This window comes from Suricata suricatta, chromosome X (genome assembly GCF_006229205.1).
Source record: "Suricata suricatta isolate VVHF042 chromosome X, meerkat_22Aug2017_6uvM2_HiC, whole genome shotgun sequence".
NCBI lineage: Eukaryota > Metazoa > Chordata > Mammalia > Carnivora > Herpestidae > Suricata > Suricata suricatta.
Genome location: NC_043717.1, coordinates 18200770 through 18223829, shown reverse-complemented (window position 1 = coordinate 18223829; position 23060 = coordinate 18200770). Strand labels below are relative to the sequence as shown.

Sequence of the window (23060 nt, the reverse complement as noted above, 5' to 3'; positions counted from 1 at the left end):
ATGGTTATGTCAAAATAAAACAAAATGCAACCCTTAGGGAGTAAAGTTAGGATTTTTCTAGCTTCTCTTCATTATCAGTTGTTTGATGGTGGACAGATTTTTTGGAATGATGCCAACTTGCATACTGCAGGTATACAACAAGTATTTGTCACCCAGCTCTGGTAAGTTCACGAATGGAGATGGCCCATGCTGTCACCTGCACTTCTCCCTCGTGTGGGTATAGTCCAGTCTTTTCATTAAAGTCTGAAGCTAATAGCGTGTTGGGTCTAGGGTATCCTCATGACAAGACTGCACATAACTCCTCCAGAAGGGCTTAAGCCTACATCCTGCCAGGAACAGAGAACTGTGAGATGACATGATCTCTTGTCTTTCTTCTTGCTGGTGATAAAGGAAGCAGGCATTTCTTTGGCTTTTACTGTCTTAGAAAAAAAAATTACTCAGAGACACAGCAGCCTCTTTGCATCCTTCTGGAATATCTCAGCAGGTATGGTCTGAGACTTTGGTGTTCTCTGTTGACAGCAAAGGCTGGAATGTTGCCCAAGTTGGATGAGAGTTCCTATCTTTACACTTCTAGATTTCTGCTGCTATGGCGGTAGGTGTGTGGGAGAGACAGCTGATGTGTTCACTGGATTCCTTCCCAGGCAGTGATGTGCCTGGGGAGTGTGTGCTAGTGGAGGCAGATTCTTCATGCACCAGCCCCGCTGCTGGTACAGGTGTTGAAAGTCTCCATGATGGCGGCATGTCGGACGTCAGTAAAACTAAGATGACCTGTCTGCCAAGATTCAGGCTGCCTTCTTGTCATTACGCACCATCGTTGGATATCCTGCACTGCTGGGATGGTAGTCTGACTCTTCCACCTTATGAACAGGATCACTGAATAGAATGTATGCGTGTGTGCCCTTCATTATGGAGGTATAACATCTGTATGGTAACATGTACAGAGCTTGTGTCCCACTCAGCAAATGGTAGAGGTACATACCTATATGAGTATCACTCAGATCTAGAACAACTACAGCATCCAGAAGGCTCCCTCATCTTCCTTCCCAGTCAGGCCCCCAAAGCAAAGCTATTCTGATTTCTGTCAACACTGATTAGCTTGCTTTTTCTGAATTTCTGACAAATGCAACAATGGTGTCTGTACTAATTTGTGCCCGCCTTCCTTTACTCGACCCACAGCTTGTGAGCTTCACCTGTGTTGTGTTTATCAGGAGTTTGTTACTTATTTTTGCTGTGTAGGATTTCATTGCATGAAAATACCAACAATTTATTTTTCTTCTCCTGTTGGTGGACCTTTTAGGTTATTTCCAGTTTGGGGTTATTAAAAATAAAAATGTGATGAACATTCTTGTGCAAGTCCTTTGGTGGCCATATGCAGTCGTGTCTTTCAGGTATATACAGTGCTATGTTGCTATGCATTTAACAGGAAGTTCACCTACAAAAGCAGCTCTGATTTGAAAGCATTTGTAAATATCCCCACTGTGGTCAATTTCAAGCTACCTAGGGGATGTGAGTTAGGAAGGGATATGCCAAATCAGCTTTCAGGCGCCAGTAGGAGCCAGCCTCAGGACATCACGTAGGAGTGGAATTTGGGGATCAGAGGGTAAGCATGTACTTAAAGTTTTCCAAAGGGATTGTACCATTTTACATTCCCACCAGCAATGTGTGAAAGTTCTAGTTGCCCCATATCCTTTGCAACACTTAGTATTATCACTCTTTGAAATCATTCCCATTCTGGAGAGTGTGTACTGGTATCTCGTTTTGGTTTCAGTTTGCACCTCCATGATCCCTGAAGCTAACTAAGCACCTTTGCACATGCACATTAGCCATGTGGCTGTCATCTTTTCCAAAGGGCCTATTCCAGCCTTTTGCCCTTTTAGATATTGGGGTATTTTGTCTTTTTCTTATTGATTGGCAGGAGACTATCTAATTCAAGATAACTGAGACTGTAGAGACTGAAAGAAAGAAGAGCCCTGGCCGCAGCGTGGCATGCATGAACCTGACAAAGGGCTCACAGAGACTTATGTTCCTTAGCTAAGTGACCACCTGATAACCGTGAGCACATTCCCCTTCTTAAGCCTGTCTTCATCATCAAAATGGGATGACTGACAAGAAGTGTTGTTGATTCTGAATGAGACAATGCAAACAGTGTGCCCGGCAGAAGAGCACATCGTGGGTTCTTTGTAAGTGTCGGCACCTCTCCCTGCGGCCATCAGAGAGTGTCACTGGCATCTTCACCCATAGTTTCCTGAAGCACATGGTGGTTTTAATGTAATGCCTGGAAATCCCATATTCTTCCCGGCTGACCAGTGGTGTTCTTGTCATAGAGCAACTGCCCATCTCTTGATGTGAGGGATTCATTGTTTGTGAGAAGCAGTATGTGGCTTTTTGGGGGAGGCATGATGGCAAGGATTGCGATCATGATATTCTGCAGTGCCGTGTTTGATATGAGGCAGGAAGGATGTGCAGGGCACTTTTTAGAGCCCTGTCCTCCATTTGAAAGAGAAGCTGCTACAGGCCAGCAGCCTCAAGAAACAGGCCACTTTGGAAAGGGCTGCCCAATGAGTAGTCAAGTCCCAGTCCCCAGCCCTCCCTTCCAGGGGCCAGGACTTGAGAGCAGTGATGTGCCTGGCTCATGCATCACCTCCTCCAGGAAGCCTGCCCTAGAAAATCAGACGAGATCCTCCCTGGTCCCCTGTGTGGGGACACATCTGTCTCCTCACTTGTCATATTATAAGGACATCTTTCAGCTTTTGAGACTTGTTCTTTGTTATGTCCCTACTCCCAGCACAGTGCAGGCACACAATCCTCAAGACAGAAATGTTCTGGACCAGCCAACACACTCTTGTCCAATTGCCTTAGCATCAGCAGCATGCATTAAACAGCTCCCTCTTTCATGTCCTGAAACCCAGTTAAATACTGCGATTGAGTGACTGAGCAAAAGTACTAGCTATTTCACAAAAACTCAGAGGGAAAAAAAGCCAAAGAAACAAAAAACAGCAAACAAGAGGAACCGGAACATATTGGAAAGGTGACTGTTAACAATGAGTATATGTACTTGTATGTCTAAAGGTAAAGATGCTGTCGCAATTTACACACAAAACTAAACAGCACAGAAATGCTTTTCCAGCCCAGCCCTCAGGGAATACACAGGCAGGTATTAATATATGCAGCTCCTGAAAGAATAAGACACTAGAATTAGGAATAAAGAGATTTTTTAATTGTCAGTCTATCATTTCCTCCCTCCTTTTCCAAGCTTTAGTAGCTTTATCAGAATCAATAGAAGCAAGCCTGCAGATCTCAAACTAAGTTTAGGTTCATTTCAAAAATGGATGAGCTTACGTGTTACTCTGTAACCTTGTAAATACCATAGCTAGTAGAAAGCTGAGGGGTAATAGAACCTGGAACACAGAAGTATCCTTGTAAATGCCACCTGAACATTTTTCACATTAACCATTTAACATAATCATTAAACTCTGCCAGGTGCTTTTGCATTATTATTATAATGGAAATGAGAGGGTTTTGTAACTTCTAAAAAAAAAAAAAGGGCAAAAATGTCCTTGACAGGGAAAACAGAATGCTAAAGAGCAGACCATTTTGAAATGAGAGCATTTTCACGGTGCTTGGCACACAACTTTATAAAGACAGCTCCCAATAGGCAGCAGGCAACTCTCAGGAGGGAAACCCCAGATTGTTCTTATGAGCGGAGACTGGTGGCTTTGGCAGGTCACCCTGTAAAAGACAATCCATTAGCCATCGGCTGCTTCCCATTTGGGGCTCTGAAGGCTCGGTGCATTCTCCCAGAACACCTTCCCTGGAGCTCGGGGTTTATGAACAGTGAGTGCTGACATCGGAGGCTGCGTGCTGTCCTGCTGCTCCAGGAGAGTGGGGTAGGTGACCGCACTCAGCACCTGCTGCAGAGTTTGGAAGGGTTCCAAAGCACAGCCTCGCAGGAGCAAAAACCAACCAACCCGACATGCAAGTCTTGGGTGGAGGAAGATGGATAAAATATCTAGGTGGATTTAGGAGAAAGGTTGGGCTAGCAGCACTAAAAACAAGCAATTTCACCTTGTTTCCAAAGCTTTTAGCTCGGCTTCTTGAAGATTTCTTTGTTTGTATAAATATTTCACACTTTGCACTTAACAGAAAAGTTGTTGCTTTTAATAAGCTGAGGTTATGCTCAGGTGGCACAAACAATCGAACTACGGTTTTATTTTCATTTAAAAATGTATTTGTTCAGATAAGCCATGGGAAGATAGCTAGGTTGCAAGGATTAGGGATTTCTGCACTTTAACTTCCAAGTTTTACAATTTTCCTCAACCTAAAACAAGTGGAAGAGGAAGGGCTACCTCCCTAATTTATCCTGGCTGTCTCTTGGCTGCCTCCTCCTCCTCCTCTGCCGGGTAGCGGGTAGCTGCACGACTGGATTGCAAACCTGTGAGGTTTACCCTGCACTTCCCGCCTCCTCAGCCTCAGCCAGCTGCTCTCAACCCTGCTCATTTGAACCACCTGTGGAGTGCTACAAACCCAGAAGCCTAGGTCCAGCCTGGCCCCTTGGAATTGGCATCTCTTGGCGAGGGTCCGGGCATCTGTATTGTAAAAAGCTTCTCCGGGGGCCTGTACTCACAGCCAACGCCGACAGTCCTTGAATCATTCCTCCAGTCCTGCTCATTCCACCTCCCAATCTCTCCAATCCATCCTCTTGTGTTCCATTCCCATTGCTCCAGTCTATGTGGATGACAGAGATCACGTCCCAACTCATCTTTTTTACTTTTAGTCAATCCTCCAACTGCCACCAGATTTATTTTTTCTAAAACACAAATTCAAACCTGTCATCCCTCTGCCTTAAATCCCCCAATGGCTCCCCTCCGAATGAATGATGGAGGCTGTTTATTTCTTAGATGATGATGGAGAACAGCTGCTCCTCATCCTAGGCAGGCTCTCTCTTAGCTTAAAATGCTTTCTTTTTAACCTTTTCTTTGAAAATAATTTAAGACTTGCAAGAGGATGTAAATGTAGATCAGAGTTCCTGTGTATCCATCACCCAGCTTCCCCTAATGATAGCTTCTTACATAACCATAGTACAGGATCAAAGCCATGAAACTAGATGGGGGCACCTGGCTGGCTCAGTCCGACTTCAGCTTACGTCATGATCTCACGGTTCGTGAGTTCAAACCCGGTGTCAGGCTCTCTACTGATAGCCTGGAGCCTGCTTCAGATTATGTTTCTCCCCCTCTCTCTGCCCCTCCCCCATTCAAGCTCGCTCTCTCTCTCTCTCTCTCTCTCTCTCTCTCTCTCTCTCAAAAATAAATAAGCATTTAAAAAAAAAACCCTGAAACTGACTTTGGTACACTACCATCAACTACAAATCTTATTTGGATTTCTCTAGTTTTTACATGTACTCTTTGTACGTGTCTGCGTGCATGTGCACATAGAATACTATGACATTATATCATGAGCTAAATACAGTTTAAAAAGTATCTCTTTTTCTCTGTAATAGTGGTTCTCAACCGTGATTGCACTTTAGAAGTTCCTGGGGAATGGGATGCCTGGGTGGCTCAGTTGGGTAAGCATCCACCTTCGGTTCAGGTCATAATCTTGTGGTTCATGAGTTTGAGCCCCACATCTGCACTTACAGTGCAGAGCCCACTTCAGATCCTCTGTTCCCCTCTGTTTCTCTCACTTCCCTGTGTTCTTTGTCTCTTTCTAAAAAATAAATAAACATTAAAAGAAGGAAGTTCCTGGGGGAGCTTTAAAAAAGTACTCATGTCTGGCTCCACTGTAGACCATGCTTTTGGTCCAGCATTTCTCAGATTTTCACATGCACACAAATCACTTGGGGATCTCGCAAAAAAATGCGGACTCTGATCTAGTCGGTCTGGGTGGAGCCTGGGATTCTGCAGTTGTAACAAGCTGCCAGGGGATGCTATGGCTATTGCTGCTGCTGCGAGTTTGTGGACCGCATTTGGAATAGACCACCCTGCTGCCAGACCCAGAGAATGACAGTTTCTGGGTGGGTGGGGGGGAAACCTAGGCATGGTATGTTTGAATTCCTCCAGTGATTCTGCCATGGAGCCAGGGTTGAGAACCATTGAGCTATGTGATAGAACCTGAAGGCTGGGTCGCCCTTGGAAGTCACATAGTCCCAGCTTCTATTTGAACCATGCTAGGTCATTTTCTTCTCCTCTGATGAGCCATCCAAATGCCAACCAGCCCTTGGAGGTAAGGAATCCTTCTTTCTACATAACCCACACTGGTTTTCTGAGATGTAAAACTATCCAGTGTGAACTCTCTCACTTTGCCTTTCAGTTCCACTTCAGTTTCTTCTCTGTGCTTTTGCCCATCTTGAGATAAAAGGAAAGATGTGACTCTCTTTCAAACCAAAATTCTGCTAAAGAGATGGCTTCTGATTTACTACCCAGTCTCTTTTCATTCACTTGTCACCTGCCCTCCGTGGCCATAGATATCAGACCAGTGTTCACTTTCTTTAGCACTTGACAAGATGCACTTTCATCTCCTGACCTTGTTTTCTGTCTTGCAGAAAAAAAACCCAAGCCATCGATGGAAATTACCTTCAACTTACTGCCACCGTATCCATAAAAATAGTCACATCTTATCTGTTTCTGTCTTCTCCTATGGAAATCGAGGTCATGACTCTTCCTCTAAGGTCCATTTCTTCCATTGGATTCTGGCTTTCTTTCCTTCTTCCTAGTCATGGTTATCTCCTCCGACATGTCTCTGTTTCTACTAGTCCCTTCCCATGAGCTTTGAAATATGCTTATGTCTCTCCCATGTTAAAAAAAAAAAAAAGGCCTCACTGACCCTACTTCACTTCCAGCTTCTGCTGCATCTTCCCTTCTTTAAGGAGCTCTTTATATTTTCTGTCTCCAACCACACTTCAGAGAGTGATTCATGCTTGCTAACTTCATTTCCTCACCTCCCACTCACTCCTCAAACCACTCCAGACTAGACTCTATCCCAGAACTCAACCAAAACTCAACAATGACTTCTAAGCATGCAAATCCAGTGGCTACTTTTCAGTCCTCCCTTTCCTAAACTCCTAGCAGATACTCGCAGTTAAGTCAATAATGTGGGGTCCAAATGGTACTTTAAAATTATGTAAGATGGTTAAGCATGCTGCACTTGTCAAAGGGAAGCCAGCAGGCTCCATTAAAGCATGGGTGTTCTCTCTCCACTGCTGCATCCTCTACTAGATGCCTGGCAAACAAAGGTGCTCATTAAACATATGTGATTTGACGTAAACTCTCCCTCTGCCATGGCGAATTCCATGACATGACATCCTCCTCTCCTCCTGCCTCAACCTGGCGTTCCAGTGTCCATCCAAATGCCTCCTCTGCCATTTCCTATCTTGTAGACCTGATATTCCTTAAGATTCTGTCTCTGGCACTTTTGATCTTTTCACATTCAAATGAACTCATCTTAGGCACTGAATTCCATGCCATGGGTCTGGCTTGTCACCTTTATCCTGTCCAATCACTGGTTCACATCAATACCTCACCTCTCTTCTAGACTCCAGGCCTGTATTTCCAACTTCCTCCTAAAGATTTGCAAATCCATGTTATGGCAATATCTCAACTGGTATATATCCAACAGCAGAATCTTTTCCTCCAGATCTGTTCTTCCACCTGTTTCCTATTATGTATCATTCCCAGCATCCTCCTCTTTCTTACCCAGGTCGGAAACTTCCAAGCCAGTATCACCCTTTCTCCTTTGTTTACTCATTTCCCCTCTGTTACTCATGTCCTGTAGATTCCACTTCCCTATTTTAGGGATAATATTTTCAGTATGTTCTGAAGCATATTAGTTCCTTGGGATGTTATTACATGTCACCAAAAAAGTAAAAAGTATCCATGATCACATAAACTAGAGAAATGCTGAACTGGACAGAGTTAAATAGATTATTTTAAGAGTAACTTTTAAAAAGCTTTGATATGCTAATGTGCACTCAGTATGGGGGATCTGATATTGAGATACCATAAACATGGTTTCTCAAAGGTATTTAGTCACAGAACCCATTTTTTTTTCTTCTTGCAACATCGAAGGAAACTTTCCTAAAACACATTTTGGAAAATGGTGGCCTAATCCATCTCCTTTTTTCTTCTATCGTTATCCTATTCAAAGCCTCTTGGTTACAGACTTAAAACATTTCCCTGGGTAGAGGGGATCTTTCTGTCATCAATATCTTGCCTCTGCCACTTAATCCCTACCCTTCTGTAAGAGCTATCCTTATAAAAATTGGATTATGACTCTCCCCAGAATATAAGACATCCTGCTCATTCCTTCTGTGTAAGTCATCTGTAGCCTTACTGATTTTCTGCCTGCTTGCCCTGTCAATTACTAATAGAGGTATGTTGAAGTCTCCAACTAGAATAGTGGGTTTGTCTCTTTCTCCTTTCAGTTCTATCATGTACTTTAACGCTCTAGTGTTAGGTGCAGACATGTTTAGGATCGAATGTCTTTTTGGAGAATTGATTCCTTTATCATTATATAATGCCTTCTTTATTCTTGATTTCTTTGTTCTGAAGTCAGCCACATCTGAAATTAATATAGCTACTCCAGCTTTCTGTTGATTAGTGTTAACATGGTATAGCTTCCCCTATACATTTAATTTTAACCTCTCTCAGTCTTTATTTTTAAAGTGGGTTTCTTGTAGACAACATAGAATTGGGTCTTGTTTTTTCTTAGTCCACTCTGACAGTCACTGTCTTTTAATTAGTATATTGATAGCATTGACATTTAAAGTCAATTATTGATACAATTGGAGTAATATCTACTGTGGTTGTAACTGCTCTCTATTTGTTGCATTTATTTTTGTTTTCCCCTTTCTTTTCGGTCTTATCTGTTTTTAATTGATAATTAAGTTTTTTGGTTTTATCTTTTACCTCGATAGATCAATTTTACTTCTTTCAAAAAAATGTTTAGTGGTTGCCCTAGTACTTACAACATCTACTTACACCTAATCTAAGTGCATCTTCAAATAATACTGTAATGCTGCATGTGTAGTATAGTTGGGTTATAAGAGAGTATTTCCAATGCCTCCCTCCTGTCCCTGGAGACATGGCTGACATTCATTCCACTTAATCTGTATGTTATAATCCCATAATACATTGTTACTATTATTGCTTTAAACAGTTACCTTTTAGATCAATCAAGAATAACAAAACTAAAAAAAAGAATAAGCAAACTAAAAAGATTTTATTTTACCTTTATTCCTTTTTTTAACTCTCATCTAATAGATCTGAGTTTTTGACCCATATATTTTTTCTTTTGCCTGAACAACATTCTTGCAGGACAAGTCTGCAGGCAGTGAATTCTTTCAGTTTTTCTTTGTCTGAGAAATTTTTTTTATATCTCCTGCACTTTGAAGCATAGTTTTGCTGGATATAGAATTTTAGGTTGGTGAGATTTTTTTCCTTTCAACTCTTTATAAATATTTCATTTTACTCTCTTCCTGCTTGTGTGGTTTCTGATGAGAAGTCTGATAGAATTCTTCTCTTTGTTTCTCTATATGTACAGTGTTTCCCCCCACCCCCCTCCCCCAGCTTCTTCAAGTTTTCCTCTTTGTTTTTGGTTTTTGGTAGTTTGAATATGATACACCTAAGTATGGCTTTATGGGTACTTATCCCCTCGGTGCTCTCTGGCTACCTAGGTCTGTAGTTTTGCGTCCATCATTAATTTTGGAAAGTTCTTGGCCATTATTACTTTAAATATTTCTGTGCTGCATTCTCTCTACTCCTTTGGCATTCTAATTGTGTGCATATTTTGGTATTATCCTAAAATTCTTGTATGTTCTAGGGTGTCCATCAAAACCATTCTTCATTTCTGCTACAGTTTCAGTTTCTAGCATTTCCTTTTGATTCATCCTGAGAGTTTCCATCTCTCTATTTGCATCATCTATTTGTTCTTAATGTCTGCTTTTTCCATTAAACCCTGTAACATATTAATCATAGTTATTTTAAATTTCCTGTCTGATAATTCTAATATCTGTGTCATATCTGAGTATGGTACTGAGGCTTCCTTTGTCTCTTTGGACTATATTTTTTTCTTTTGGCATTGCCTTATAATTTTCTTTTCCAAATCTGGACATGTATCAGTTGATAACAAATGAGGTAAACATGACTTTATAGTGAGGACTTCTTTTACTCTAGAGGAGTTGGGTTGTATTTAATGTTTGCTGTGACTATATGTACCAAAAGCATCAAATTCCTCCATGTCATTGTTTTTGTTTATCCTCTTGACTTTGGGCTTCCCTATGTACTCCTCCTCAGAGTTTGTGTCTTACAGCTGAAATCCACTATTATTATACTGGAACCTTGTTGATATGGTAAGATTTAGGGAGAGCAAAAGCTATATAATCTCCTGATGAAATCTCAGTGTTTAAGTGGGCTTGTGTGTTTTGGGGCTGTGATTTTCACAAGTATTTCTCCAGTGGTAAAGTTGTTCCCCCGTTCCCTACTTCCTTCCCTGGATATAGCACTTCTGGTCTATTTCCCTGAAGTCCTCACACCTGAGAACTCTTTTCCCCTACTTAGGTGACACAGAAAGGCTGAAGGGGGCTTAAGTGGGTAGGAACCTGGGACAAAGTTTCAGAATTGCTTTCTAGTAAAATCTCTAGACAGTAGCCCTCTGTTATGGAGGAAAGTGGGTGGAATTCACGATGATTACTCTTCTGCCTCTTCCGGCCAGACCTTCACCCCAAGGTGAAGTTTCTGGTGGGGTTTCTGGAGGTGAAGCCCAAGAAAGTTTGGGGCTCCTGATTCCTCTCCCTTTAAAGACAGCTCTCATTCTTATCTACTCTACACTCATGGCTCCCCCAGTTTGTCAAAATTACCATTTAATAAGTGTTTCTACCAGAGCCTGCTGCTTCAGGTAAGCAGATTATGTCTGTATCTCTGTGGCTGTGCCCGTCTCTACAGATTCTGGGATGACAATTTCCCTGTGACCCCAGTTCTTAAATGTGTCCAAGAGAAGTCATTGATTTTCAGTTTATGTTTTTGTTAATGTAAGGATGGGAGTGACCACTTCCAAACTCTTTACATGTTGAAGCTGATACTGCAGGGTTTCCCCCACCCACCCTTACTCTGTTACTGATTGAAAGACTGCCCCAAGGCCATCAGCCACTGGGGCCATGCCTCACTCATCTCCTTCCATATCTCATGGAGGCAATCTGGTGTAGTTGTTTTTAAATGATGCTTTAGAAGCCAGTCCTGTGTTTGAATCTTTATTCCACTGCTTATTAATTAAGCCCTATGAGGTAGCAGTTATTTTATCTGTGAAATGCAGTGCTGTTGACTAGAACTTTCTCTGATGATGAAGCTGTTCTTTACCTATTCTGTCCATTACAGGCTCATGTGGCTGTTGAGCACTGGAAAAGTGGCTACTGCAACTGAGGGAGTGAATTTTTAATTTTATTAATTTAAATTTAAGTCAAATAGCCACATGTGCCTAATGGCTTCTGAACTGGACAGTGCAGGTCTGAGGCTTTAGAAATGTAAAGACTGGATGAACAGATATGCAATTTTTTATTTTCCATGGGTCATTTGAAGTAAAAATAGAGGGAGATGTAATATTACACTATCTGGGAGTATAAGGCCATGTCAACAAAGCTTTTCATTAATAAAAGGTACTCATGGACTTCCTCAGGCACTTTGTACACAAGGAGATGGTGATATGAAACATGTCAAAGGACTGCAGTGCTTATTCTTTTCCCTTGGGAATCCTCAGAGGCTTGTTCTCTTGCCCTGGACGTGTGTTCATTGCAGATACTGTGAGATTTGTGTGGCTTTAGGCACTTGGGCACTTCGTGAACTTTGTTTCTCTATGTATCTCCTTTTATCATCTTATCCTGTGATGAGGATATTGCTGGTCCCATTTTATGGGTGAGGAAATTGAGACCCCAGAGAGATTAAGTGACTTGACCAAGGCCACATGAATGGTTCACAGCCTCAAACCCAGAACTGTGGGGCTCTGAAATGCTTATTTCCACTATGCCCAAGCCAGCACTAATGGAACCTCACTCCAGTTCTGCTTTACCTCTCTTCAACATCACGGACATCAGTTAGTAGCTAAAGCTGATCATTGGCTGCCAGGATCCTCCCGGTAGAAACCGCACCTCTGGCAACTACAGAGCTGGGTCCTTGTCTCAAAAATGTATTGTGCAGCTCCTCTGTGTACCCACTACACCTTCTGGTTTGATGTAAAGAAAGTTTCTACAGAGGTAAATGGCGGGTCACCCCATGTGGGAAGTCTTTGGGAGAAATTCTGGAAGTCTTGGCAATTGCACAGTGATGGTAATAACAACATCCACAGTGTAGATGTGTGTGGGTAGGGGGCTTATCTGTCCCCCACATTCCATCTCAGAGTGTCCTTTCTTCTGTTCAGCCCTCTTCTCCTAAACCCCTGCCCCCGGACACAGGCAGCGGAGCAGGACCCTGTGTCCGGTATGCTGGCCTTGAGCTGCAGACCTAAAAGGATCCAACTTATATAGTACATTTGCACAACAGCTGTTACACTCTTATTCACAGTTAACTGCTGGGCAAATACATTTTGTACCCTGTGTATATGTGTGAGCCAAGAGAGGGAGACTGCATTTTTGGAATTAGACCTGGCAGCTCATTACTAAAGTACGTTATAGAAGTCGTTCTCAAAGTATGTTCCCTGGACCAGCAGGAATGGCATCATCTTAGGAACGTGTTAGAAATGCAAATTCTCAGGGGGCCTGGTGGCTCAGTCAGTTTAGCATCCAACTTTGGCTCAGGTCATGATCTCACGGTTGAGAGGTTTGAGCCCTGCTCTGTGCTGACAGCTCAGAGCCTGTAGCCTGTTTCAGATTCTGTTTCTCCCTCCCTCTCTACTCCTCCCCGCTTGCACTCAGTGTATCTCTCAAAAATAAGTAAGAAATGCAAAAAAGAAAAAAAAAAAGAAATGCAAATTCTTAGGCCCCACCTGAGACCTACAAATCAGAAACTCTGGGGGTGGGACCCAACGTCTGTGTGGACAAGCCCTCTGGGGGGATATCTGCTAAAGCTGGAGAATGGAGGCAATGAAATGGCCCTGAGTAATTGGGATGCACAAAGCTTTCTCCAAGCCACTGCTCTCACCGGTCTGGTCCTCAGGCCAACAGCAGCAGCGGCCCTGGGACCTTGTTAGAAGTGCAGGGACCCGGACCTGCTCTCCCAGACCTACACCAAATCAGAACATGCGTGTTCGTAAAATTGCCAGGGAATTCGAAAGCATATTCAAATTTGAGAAGAACTGCCAATCCTCACTTAGACTGAGGTTAGTTTCATTTGAAGAGTTCAGGCATAGAGAAGCAGGTAGGCAGGGGAATTTTCTTTGGTGGATTTGATTTTGATCCTAAATAATTATAGATTTCTTTTATAACCCCCATAAAATGAAATGTTAGAAAGGAGAAGGTGGGGGAAATGCATTGACCTAAGTGATTAAATCCCCCAGTCAGCAAAATGTTCCATTTCCCAGTTTCAAAGGGCTTTCCAGTGATCACTCTGCCTGGTTCTCCTGATCTCTGGCAATTCCGGACACACTTGCCCTTTGAAGCACGTGCAGATCTACTTTGGTCAGTGAGATTTCTCAGGGAAACACTGTAGTCGTGTAAATTAACTCTCTCACCTAAATTGCTGGAGAATCCCTGTCTGGCTTCCTGGGAGCAGTGGTGAAGGAAACCTTCAAACAGGGGTCTGTGGCCTCCCAGAGTTGTTAATTCCTAAGACACTTCCTTGGGCAGCATGTGAAGGCTCCCTTTGTGTGCGAAGCCCTGTCAAGCAGGAAGATGAGGTTCTGAACCCTGAGAAAGCATCCTGATGAGGCAAAACACAGTCCATCCGTCCCCCCGCCCCCTGCGGCAGCTCGGCCTGCCTGAGAACTTAACAGCTGCATGTTCCACCGCAGGATGAAGCCAGTCTGTTGTGGCTCGGAGTAATTAAAGACCAACAAATTGCCAATTCGAGTATTAAGAACCTAGATTGAGCACCCATTATTGCCTGGCAGATCAAAGACAGAAATGCTCACATGTGTATTCACTCAACAGGCGGTGATGGGCCTGGAAGGGTTGGCACATATGAAGAGATAACCGTCATTTTCAAGGCCAAGAGCAGAAATGCTAGCCCACCTGGCAGAAGGGGGTGGTCACACAGTGCTGTCACATACCTTGTCACAGTGTGTCCTTGCCATAGGTGGGTGCAGAGGATGGTGTTACAGTCAGTGCACAGGAGGAACCTGTCTCTCAGGGACGTTAGGCAACTAGCTCAAAGCCACATACTTAGGAAAATTGGGACTTGATCTTGGCTTTTCTGACCCCAGATCCAGTGTTCCGCTCACAACCGTGAAGTTTGAGCCTTGCCACTCAGAGTGCGCTCCACTGACTCCCAGCATCGCCCGAGAGCTTGTTAGAGATCCAGAATTGCAGGTGTCACCCCAGGCTGAATCAGAATCTGTATTTTCACAAGATGTTCGGGTCATGTGTGGGCACACGAGAGAGTCCAAGAGCCAGTAATCTTTTTACTCAGTATGACCACTTGCCTAGATGCCGAACCAAAGCAAGAACAAAAACAAAAGGCAATAATGCAGACCTCACAAAACAAAGGGAGTGAGTATCACAAAGATTTTGGGGGGGGCACTAATAGTGATAGTTCTCTAGCAGAGATGCATTTTTCTCCCTTGAGACAATTAGACATAATTGACACAGCTGTGGAATTTGGCAAAGTCGTGGAGCCTGTGGAAAAATGGGCAAAGGAATCTCGCCTTCAATGCTGAGAAATTATCAGTTCTGGTGTGACCAAAATAAATCAATAGGGAAGGGAAAGTACGTTTTCCCTCCTAGAAGCCATCAACTGGCAATAATTTATCAACTACCTGCCACATACTCCACATTATGCTAGGTTCTAGGGAAAATGGAGGAGGAGGAGATATTGTTCCTGCCCTTGAAGAGCTTCCAATCTTGTTCAAGAGACAGGATCACATGACAGTACAGCAAATTATATAATAATGTCCAGCTAAGCATTAAGGAATGTGAACATGGCCAAAAGCCCAATGGATTTAAGGAAGGGAAGAAGCCACGAATGTGGGAAGGCCTCATAAAGTAGCAGGCAGTACTGAGTTGGACCCAAAGTAAGGAATAAATGCATTTCTAGGAAGGACAGCAACAGAAGTCCATGTGTAGGGGTAGAGCTCTGAGAATCAGTCCTGCAGACTTCTCTAGGACTCACAGAGGGAAGGGGGACTGCATCCATGCCACTCAGACCTGGGGTTTTAGCATAGAAAACCACAAGTCCTCGTGGTGAACTGGCCCTGTTGGGAATCATCTTTACCGCCATCCAGTGACAACTGAAATCATTAAAATGGCAGTGGGTCAAGTCACATTCAAGAATAACTAACCATCTGTGCTGGATCATTCTTGCCTGTAAGCTTCATGGAGATGGGGTCACGGCCATTTTGTTGAGTGAAGGGATGAACATCCCTGAGGAATGAGAGCCCTAAGCCCTGAGATGTCAACTCTTGATGGGTGTGAGACCCTTGGGGCAGATGCTCTCAGGGCCCCACCCATAGCCTCTCAGCTCACCCTCCTCTCTCCATGCCAAGTCCTCTCACTCTGAACATCTGCAGCTCTTTGCCAGAGGCTTTTTTAAAACAACAATTCTGTTACAGGGACACTTAAGGCATCTGTAATTGTCAAACACTTATTTAGTGCCCCTGGATATTGGGGTATAAATATCTGGCTTCTTCTTCCACAGGTGGAATAGGTTGGACATATGCTCTCCATGTCCGCCAGAGTTCCCGGGAGACGGAGCCCCAGCTGCCCACAGGGGACACTTGGGTCCTGTGATTCTCTGCCTGCTTCTCCATGTTTTGTCCCCACTTTCTTACCGAGATTTTTGGATATCACCTTGCCAGGTATCTGCTTGCGTTAAAATCCTCATCTCAACCGTACTTGGAGCCCATAAGTTCAACTGCAAGTGGAAGACCTAACAGTGGGGGATCTCTGAAAAGACCAGAAACAATATTCTCCAGAGGATTCCTTAGAGAGCAAGAAGATAAAAATAGCTTCCCCGTTCCCTCATTGCCTCTTTTGGTTCGAAATATGAATTCTGAAGTTGGAGGCATGACACATTATTCAGGGCTTCCTATGTTGATTTCTCTTGTTCTGATTTTTTTGGGTTTTTTTTTTCCATATTTGAAAGGTTAGAGATTACTCACCTCCCCTGCTGGTCATTAAATCAGTGTGGCAGGACTCCTCGGAAGTTCTGTGGCCTTCCGGGCATGTGGCAGCAGACAGGCCTGCTTGCTGTGATGTGCTACCAAGCAGGTAACTTCAAAGGTCTGCTTCAGTCCTATCTCGAGCATCAGTTGGGGCTCACACTGAGCCCCAAAGTCAGGTACCAGATGGTGCATCTCACCGAGTCAGAGCTGACCAGATCGCCAGCACCTCGCCTCTCCAGCTCCTGTGGCAACGGGTGCCACCCCCTTGCCAGCGGGGCAGCAGGAACTTCTTTCAGCCTGCCTCTCCTTCCCTCAGGCATTGTAAGGAATCGCCAGTTAGATGCTCAGCTGTTCTGTGAGGTTCAGGAGTGTGCAGAGTCCTGAGAGCTTTGGTTTTGGTCTTAAACTTTGAAAATCATACTTCTCATACTCCAATAGAGCATCTGTCAAGGTACTAGGAATCCTTAGAAAGGTGGCCTGCCTCTAACACTACTGCTTTAGTTTTACATTTCCGTTCAAATGAAGACTTTACCTAGATTTGTCCTAAGTGCTTATCCACGTGGGGAAGTAAGAGATCGCTCTTCAAATCTCAAAGAGCAAGTGGGGCGGGTATTTGAGGATACTATTTGCAGCACTAAAATGTGTTGAGACGTTGGACACCCTTAGAAGAACACTGTACTTGGATGATTGGGATGCACTCCTATGAAGTGCAAGGAGAAGGAATAGTGATCTCTGTCTCTCCTTAATTTTCCCCTAGTGCAAAGATAAAATGCAGAAGGCATTTGGCTGGCTCAGTAGATGCGTGCATGCTGCCCTTTCAGGCTCGTGCTCAATCTTTTCTAAGACTATCTGCCACTAGAATAACTCACTGGAGGGCCCGGGCTGCTCAAGTCTTCAGAGCACCTGTCACTAAGAAAAGCTCCCTGAGATGCTGAGAGCAGACTCCAGCATCAGCATCTGCAGAGACGCCCTTGAAGGTGGCCTCCAAACCCAAGGCTTGTTGGTCCACTGTTCCTTGGGGACAAGCTCTTTCTTTTTTCATTTAATGTTCAGCAAAGCCAAGCAGTTGGACGGGCAGTGAGGCGCTGCTTCCTGCCTCCACAGCAGGCCACCGCTCACAGGGAGGTCTCCTATACTGTCAGTAGAAGGCAGCCCTGGGTGGGGGGTGGTGTGACTGCTGCTAATGGAGGGGCGGGCGGGCCTGCCACCCACGGCCACTCTCACAAGTCTCAAGTCCAGCATCAATTCAGCAGCTTTGCTATCCCAGCAGTTAGACTGCATTCGGTTCCTTGTGTTTCAGGTGGGATTTAGACCAATAAGGACAGAGGTGTAGGAGAGAGCGGGACAACTGCCTCTTGGGGAAGGTTACCTTGGAGAATCTGATCTCTGCCCAACCGTCCGAAAGAGTGGTAGTATTTGTCCCCAGCCAAAGTTCTGTAACATAGGAACTTCTCTTTGGTATTCTTTCATTTTATATATTCAGTGCAGCTGGGAAAAAAAACCCTAGCAAAGCAAGAGAAACACAAATGAACCCTTCAAGCAGGGTTGGGGCCAGATAATCCTTTGCGGAGGGGCGCTGTCCTGTGCATCCGGATGTTTCACAGCATCTGTGACCTCCACCCACTAGATGCCAGCAGCAGCCCACCCTCAGTTGTGACAGTTGAAAATGTCTCCAACCATTGCGAAGTGTCCGCTGGGGGGCAAAAGCACTCCTCGGTGAGACCCGCTGCCTTCCAGGTTATTTAATAGTGTTAACCTCCTAAAATTGCCCCAGTAAACGAGTTTGGAGTATAGGATGGGAACTTCTTTATGTAAAAGACCAAGTAAATATTTTTAGGCTTTGAGAGCCATGTGCCATCTCTGCCTCATAGTTTTTGTTTTTGTTTTGTTCTGTTTCAATCTTTTAAAAATAAAAAAAAAAACCTCCTTCTGAGCTCAAAGCTAGGTTGGAACATGCCGATCCCTAGCCTGTAGAGAGAGGGTGATGATGGCCGTTGCCATAATGTCTGCAAATGCTGAGGCAGTATTTGGAAACACTGGGGTCTGGATCCCGTTAGCAGGTCTTCATGACCCTGACCTAGCAGTTATGCTGCCCTTGGGAAGCCTGAAGTAATTAATCCCAAATTAAATTCTATTAATCTTGTTTTGCACCCTAGTTCCATTTAGTGTATTTAAACATAAAAAGTTTAAATAAAGTAGAAAGTCAACATTTGAACAAAGTGAGATTCCCCAGGAAGTGGAAGAACGTCTGCATGGTGAGGATGTGTCCTTCCCTTGGTTTGGAATAAACTATCCTATGAGGGTCCTTTGAAGAAGACGGTGAATGAGGAACTGCCCCCACACAGTTCCCAAACCGAAGTACGCTTTCTTAGGACTACAGAGGTTATCAGGGAAGGGAGAATCTGGAAAAAGAAAAGCGTAGAAACTGCTTGTAGAGATGTAAACATTTTTAAAATGTCTTTTTGAAAATACACGTCAAAGTAGTTTCTGTGGAATTTTCTGTAGCCATCACGTTACTTTCTGAGTAAACTAGGGCAAGTGCATTGGACAAGTTGCTTCTTTAGGGTTTACTATGTGCCCGGGACTGTGTGAGGCATTGGAATTGAATCTACCTGCACAGTGATCAGTGCTCAAGTAGGAAGTAGCTTCATCCAATCATCCAGAGATTTTAACAGTAAAACATCTTATATTTCCATCTTTGTGTAATGTGAATTCCAAGTATCTTATGTTTTACTTTGGGCATTTAGAGTTCCGATATGTGGATTTTCACTGACACCAGACAGAATCAGTCAAGAAAATGTCCTTATGATCCGGTTACTATTGTTAGGACAACACTATGAGGTGGGCATGAGACTTTAGTCAAATATAGTTCTTCTGGATTTTAAAAATGTACATTTTAAATCATTCACGTAGTTTATCATATGGGAGGCAGTAAATTATAGTGAAGAGCACTCATCTGGGATTCAAAGCCCTGTTCTGTCCTGACTATGTCCTTGTCATCTTTCCATGGCTAAGTGAGTTAATTTCTATGGTGGTGATTTCTCATCTGTAAAATGGGATCATAGCACGTATATCCTAAGGTGTTTACTGTATTTAAATGTACTATATATTTATATCTTTTAGAATGCTATATAAAGGTCATGTCATTATTATAAGGACTGAGCTAAACGGGCTCTTCCTTCTCCATGGATGATTGTGGAATACATCAAGCACTGTCTTGGTCACTGCCCAGGTCAATTACCAACAACACCTTACACTTCATTGTCAGCGATCAAGAAGAAACCTACTTATAAAAGCTCATGAGGTGCTCCTCTGAAATTTGCTCTCAAATGAACATTATGAATTTTCTGTTATAATGATAATGAGCTAAATTTAATCTCTAGTGAAACAAAGATGTTTAAAGACGTTCAGAAATTCATGAATGGTTGATCCTTTACCAGCACCATCAGGCCCCACCGACTTACACCCCAAACTACATCTCTGCCCCAGAGACTTCAGAGGAAACCACTGCTCGGGACAGTCCCTCTTCTCATAGTTTGGGGTCAAAATCTACACTGCAGACTGAGGAGGTGGACCATGTCTCTTGCACACATTTGAGAAAGCTCTGAATGAGATCGGTTGGATTTTCAAATGTGAATTTTTTTTTCTGGTGATACTCTCAATTATATGTTAAAAAAATCAACCTGGGTTTTTACTTTTTGTAATCATCCCTCTTCCATCTATTTTGGGTCAGAAAGTAGCTGGACTAATAGCTGGAGAAGGAGAAGGATCCCCTTCAGTAAATGGGTATAACTGCAGAGCGCTATGAGGAACAAATGATACGGCCCTGAAACATACTTCCTCCGGGTTCACAGTGGGCCCACAAAAGCCTTTCTGAAACCCTGCTAACGCTCTGTCCATTTTGTTTCAAATGTGATGCCATCCAATGGGCAGGAGCCGGATGGCGTTGTGTGCAGTGTGAGCTGTCAGGGCCGTCCTTGATGCCAGCAGCAAAGTACCAGGATAACACTAGCATGGGCAGAAACAGTGACTCTTTCGCTCTTAACACCTTTTGTAAAGGACAGATCTTCGTCATGTCTCTAATGGAAAGAAAGAAAAATAATGATAAGTGCTTATTCCCACACTTTACATTTCCATGACCACTGGAGGTCCATCTTTCTGTCCCAGCTCTGTACCTACCCAATATAGGAGTTGGATGTAGAAAGAAAAAAAATGGATATATAAAATTGAAGGCAATTCCCTCAGTTTCCTAGGTCTGAGTTTTTATAAACTATGTGAATTCATTTGACCAGAGAGCCATCACTAGAAATGGCTTCTGACCACACTGACTTGGTTTTGATTTTCCCCAGACATCTAGCACATAAAAAAACATCTCGAATCTGAAAACAATTCACCCACAAGACCACTGTCCTTTCAAGTTGCCCTTTAGCTATGGAGGCAGAGACAGCCTCCCTCTCTCTCCAGTCCCAACTTTCTCAGATAATACGGTTTTCTGTCCTGAACAAATCAAAATCAAATAGGAGACAAACAATCCTGGTGAAAAGAGATCTGATGTGCCTGTTGGTGTCTCATTAACCTTGAGAGTGAATGTAACTGGTGACTGCCCGTCACAGTGGCGTGACTGTTTGTTGGGGGTTGGGGGGAGCCAGTGGAAACATCATCTGGGGAGGGGATGTAGAAAGAAACATTTAGTAGATCATATATCAAAACATGGGGCAGCTTTCCAACCTTCAGGACTGGCTAAATTATAGTTTCTTTAAACCTGCGATGAAACTACTATGTGTTTTCTTGGGCAAGCATTCGAAGCAGTATTCTATGTGTCATAATATGTTCATTGAAGTACTGGCGCGCGCGCGCACAGACGCGCACACGCGCACACACATACACACGCACACACACACACACACACTTCGATGTTGGAAGCATGATCATAAGAAAAACAAATATTTCTGGACTACTGTTACTAAGGTTCTGTGATGATGTGTGTGCCATTAAAAATATCACAAGCCACCCGCCGTGGGAAGGTCCTAATTCCATGGAGTCCCCAGTCAGATCCCCCTCATTACTAATTGCTGATTGATAACACATCAATAGATAGAGGAAGGAAAATAACATAGGAAAATTAGCTGATCTCCAGGGATAAAAGGTTACCTGTAGAGGAAAAGAGGGGAGAGTTCCCCACGTTCACTGGCTGGCTCCCCTTGGCATAAGTAGACTAGAAATCTAACCCACCGGCCTCTAATCCCAGAGCTGGACGGAAGACCCCCATAAAACTAGCACCTTTCCTGCCTCTGCCCCAGGGCTCCGGCTGGGACTGGTCCAGGCAGGCCCTCTGCAGAGGGGCACCTTAAGTAAACAAGCCCCATAATCCCCACCAGGGGCTTAGATGGAACATTCTTACCTCTTTTTGCTTTTTTCTCTGAGATCTCCACGTTTCCATATCTATTCCTCACTCCTCAGCTTTTCTTAGGAACTTCCTGAAAGTTATCACCATTAACCTCACTTTCCACATCAAATTCCCACCTCGGGCTGACGGCACAACCTGTTTCCACTAGTGTCACCCTCTAACCAGCTGCTTAGTTTCCTGTGCTCTTCTTAGAGCCACACAGCCTGGCTTCTGTCCTCCTCCTTCTGGCTCTGCCCCTCACCCTCACGTCCAAACGCACCCAAATAAAAGTGGATTAATCGAACCTCTGTTTCCCCAAAGAAGTTTTTGCATTTCGAAAGAGGAAAGCTACGTGAAAGACGAAATAACTGCGAATAACAGACATAATTTCCTACCCCAGAAGACAGAGATGGCTACCGCGCTCTGGGGAAGAGGGCACCAGGGCAGCCCCGTGTCCTCGCCAGGGACCATACTTCCTGCTTGGGTGGGTAGGAGGCATTTTCCTCACCACCCCACTTCACATTCCTTTGCCCCCTCCCGGCCCCTGCAAGCAGCCTTTCCCACATCACTCCGAAAGCCAGAGCAAGGGAGAAAAGAATGGGAGAGGGGACTCTGAATCGCCTCCAAACACAATACTTTGTTTTCAAGTAGCAGGACTTTCCAGAATGCCTCCTGTTCGGCTCCTTCTTGGTCCAGTTACCCCCCGCCCCAAACCTCCTCCCCCTCAAGACCACTGCAACCAAAACAAGCGCACCGACTACAGCACCGTGGCTGCCGCCGCCCCAACTGTTGCAGCAGCTGCCGGGGTGGCGGCGACAGTGTCGAGGGCAGGGCCGGGCCCGGACCCGGACGCTCCCCGCCAAGGAGGCTAGGAGGCTCCGGGCGGCCTCGGAGGGGTACGCGGTGCAGGGGAGCCCCTGCGGCAGCCGCCTGGGATGGTAGAGGCGGCGCTCTCAGCCCGGACCCCCGCGCAGAGCCTGCCCAGCCGCGCCACCGGCACTGGCGGGAGGCTGCCCGCGCCCGCCCCTCTCTCACCTTTAAGATCAGGTCAGTGTGATGCTGGTCCAGCATGTTGGCTTTCTGGAAGGAGGTGACGATGACCCGGCCGTAGCGCCCGGGGGTCTGCAAGTCCGAGTAGAGACGGTGTTTGGAGCGGTTGACCGGGAAGAGGCTGTTGACGAGGTTGCGCTCGATCTTGGCGAGGCTGTGCTGGGGCGCCAGCAGGTGCTCCACGCTCTCCTCGACCTGGTAGCGGCTGAAGCTGGCGCCGAGCAGGATGGAGATGAGCACGGGCGCCGAGGCGAAGAAGACCGGGTGACTGGCAATGAAGTGGCCGAGCCGGGAGAAACACGTCCTCAAGCCCCTGTGCAGAACCTGCCGCAGCATCCTAGAGCAGAGCGGGCGCGGGAGGAGGGCGAGGCGCACGCTCGGCGCGGGCTCG

General features: G+C 44.7%; 1 protein-coding gene across 1 annotated transcript in view; it reads right to left on the bottom strand.

The window, feature by feature from the left end:
- The window catches only part of PTCHD1 (patched domain containing 1), a 50389-nt gene extending 27384 nt beyond the window's left edge, over positions 1-23005 (bottom strand). Inside the window, exon 1 of the mRNA XM_029931022.1 lies at positions 22655-23005. Within this exon, the coding sequence (XP_029786882.1) occupies positions 22655-23005 (351 nt within the window). The remainder of the gene's footprint in view (positions 1-22654) is intronic.
- Positions 23006-23060: the final 55 nt, after the last annotated feature.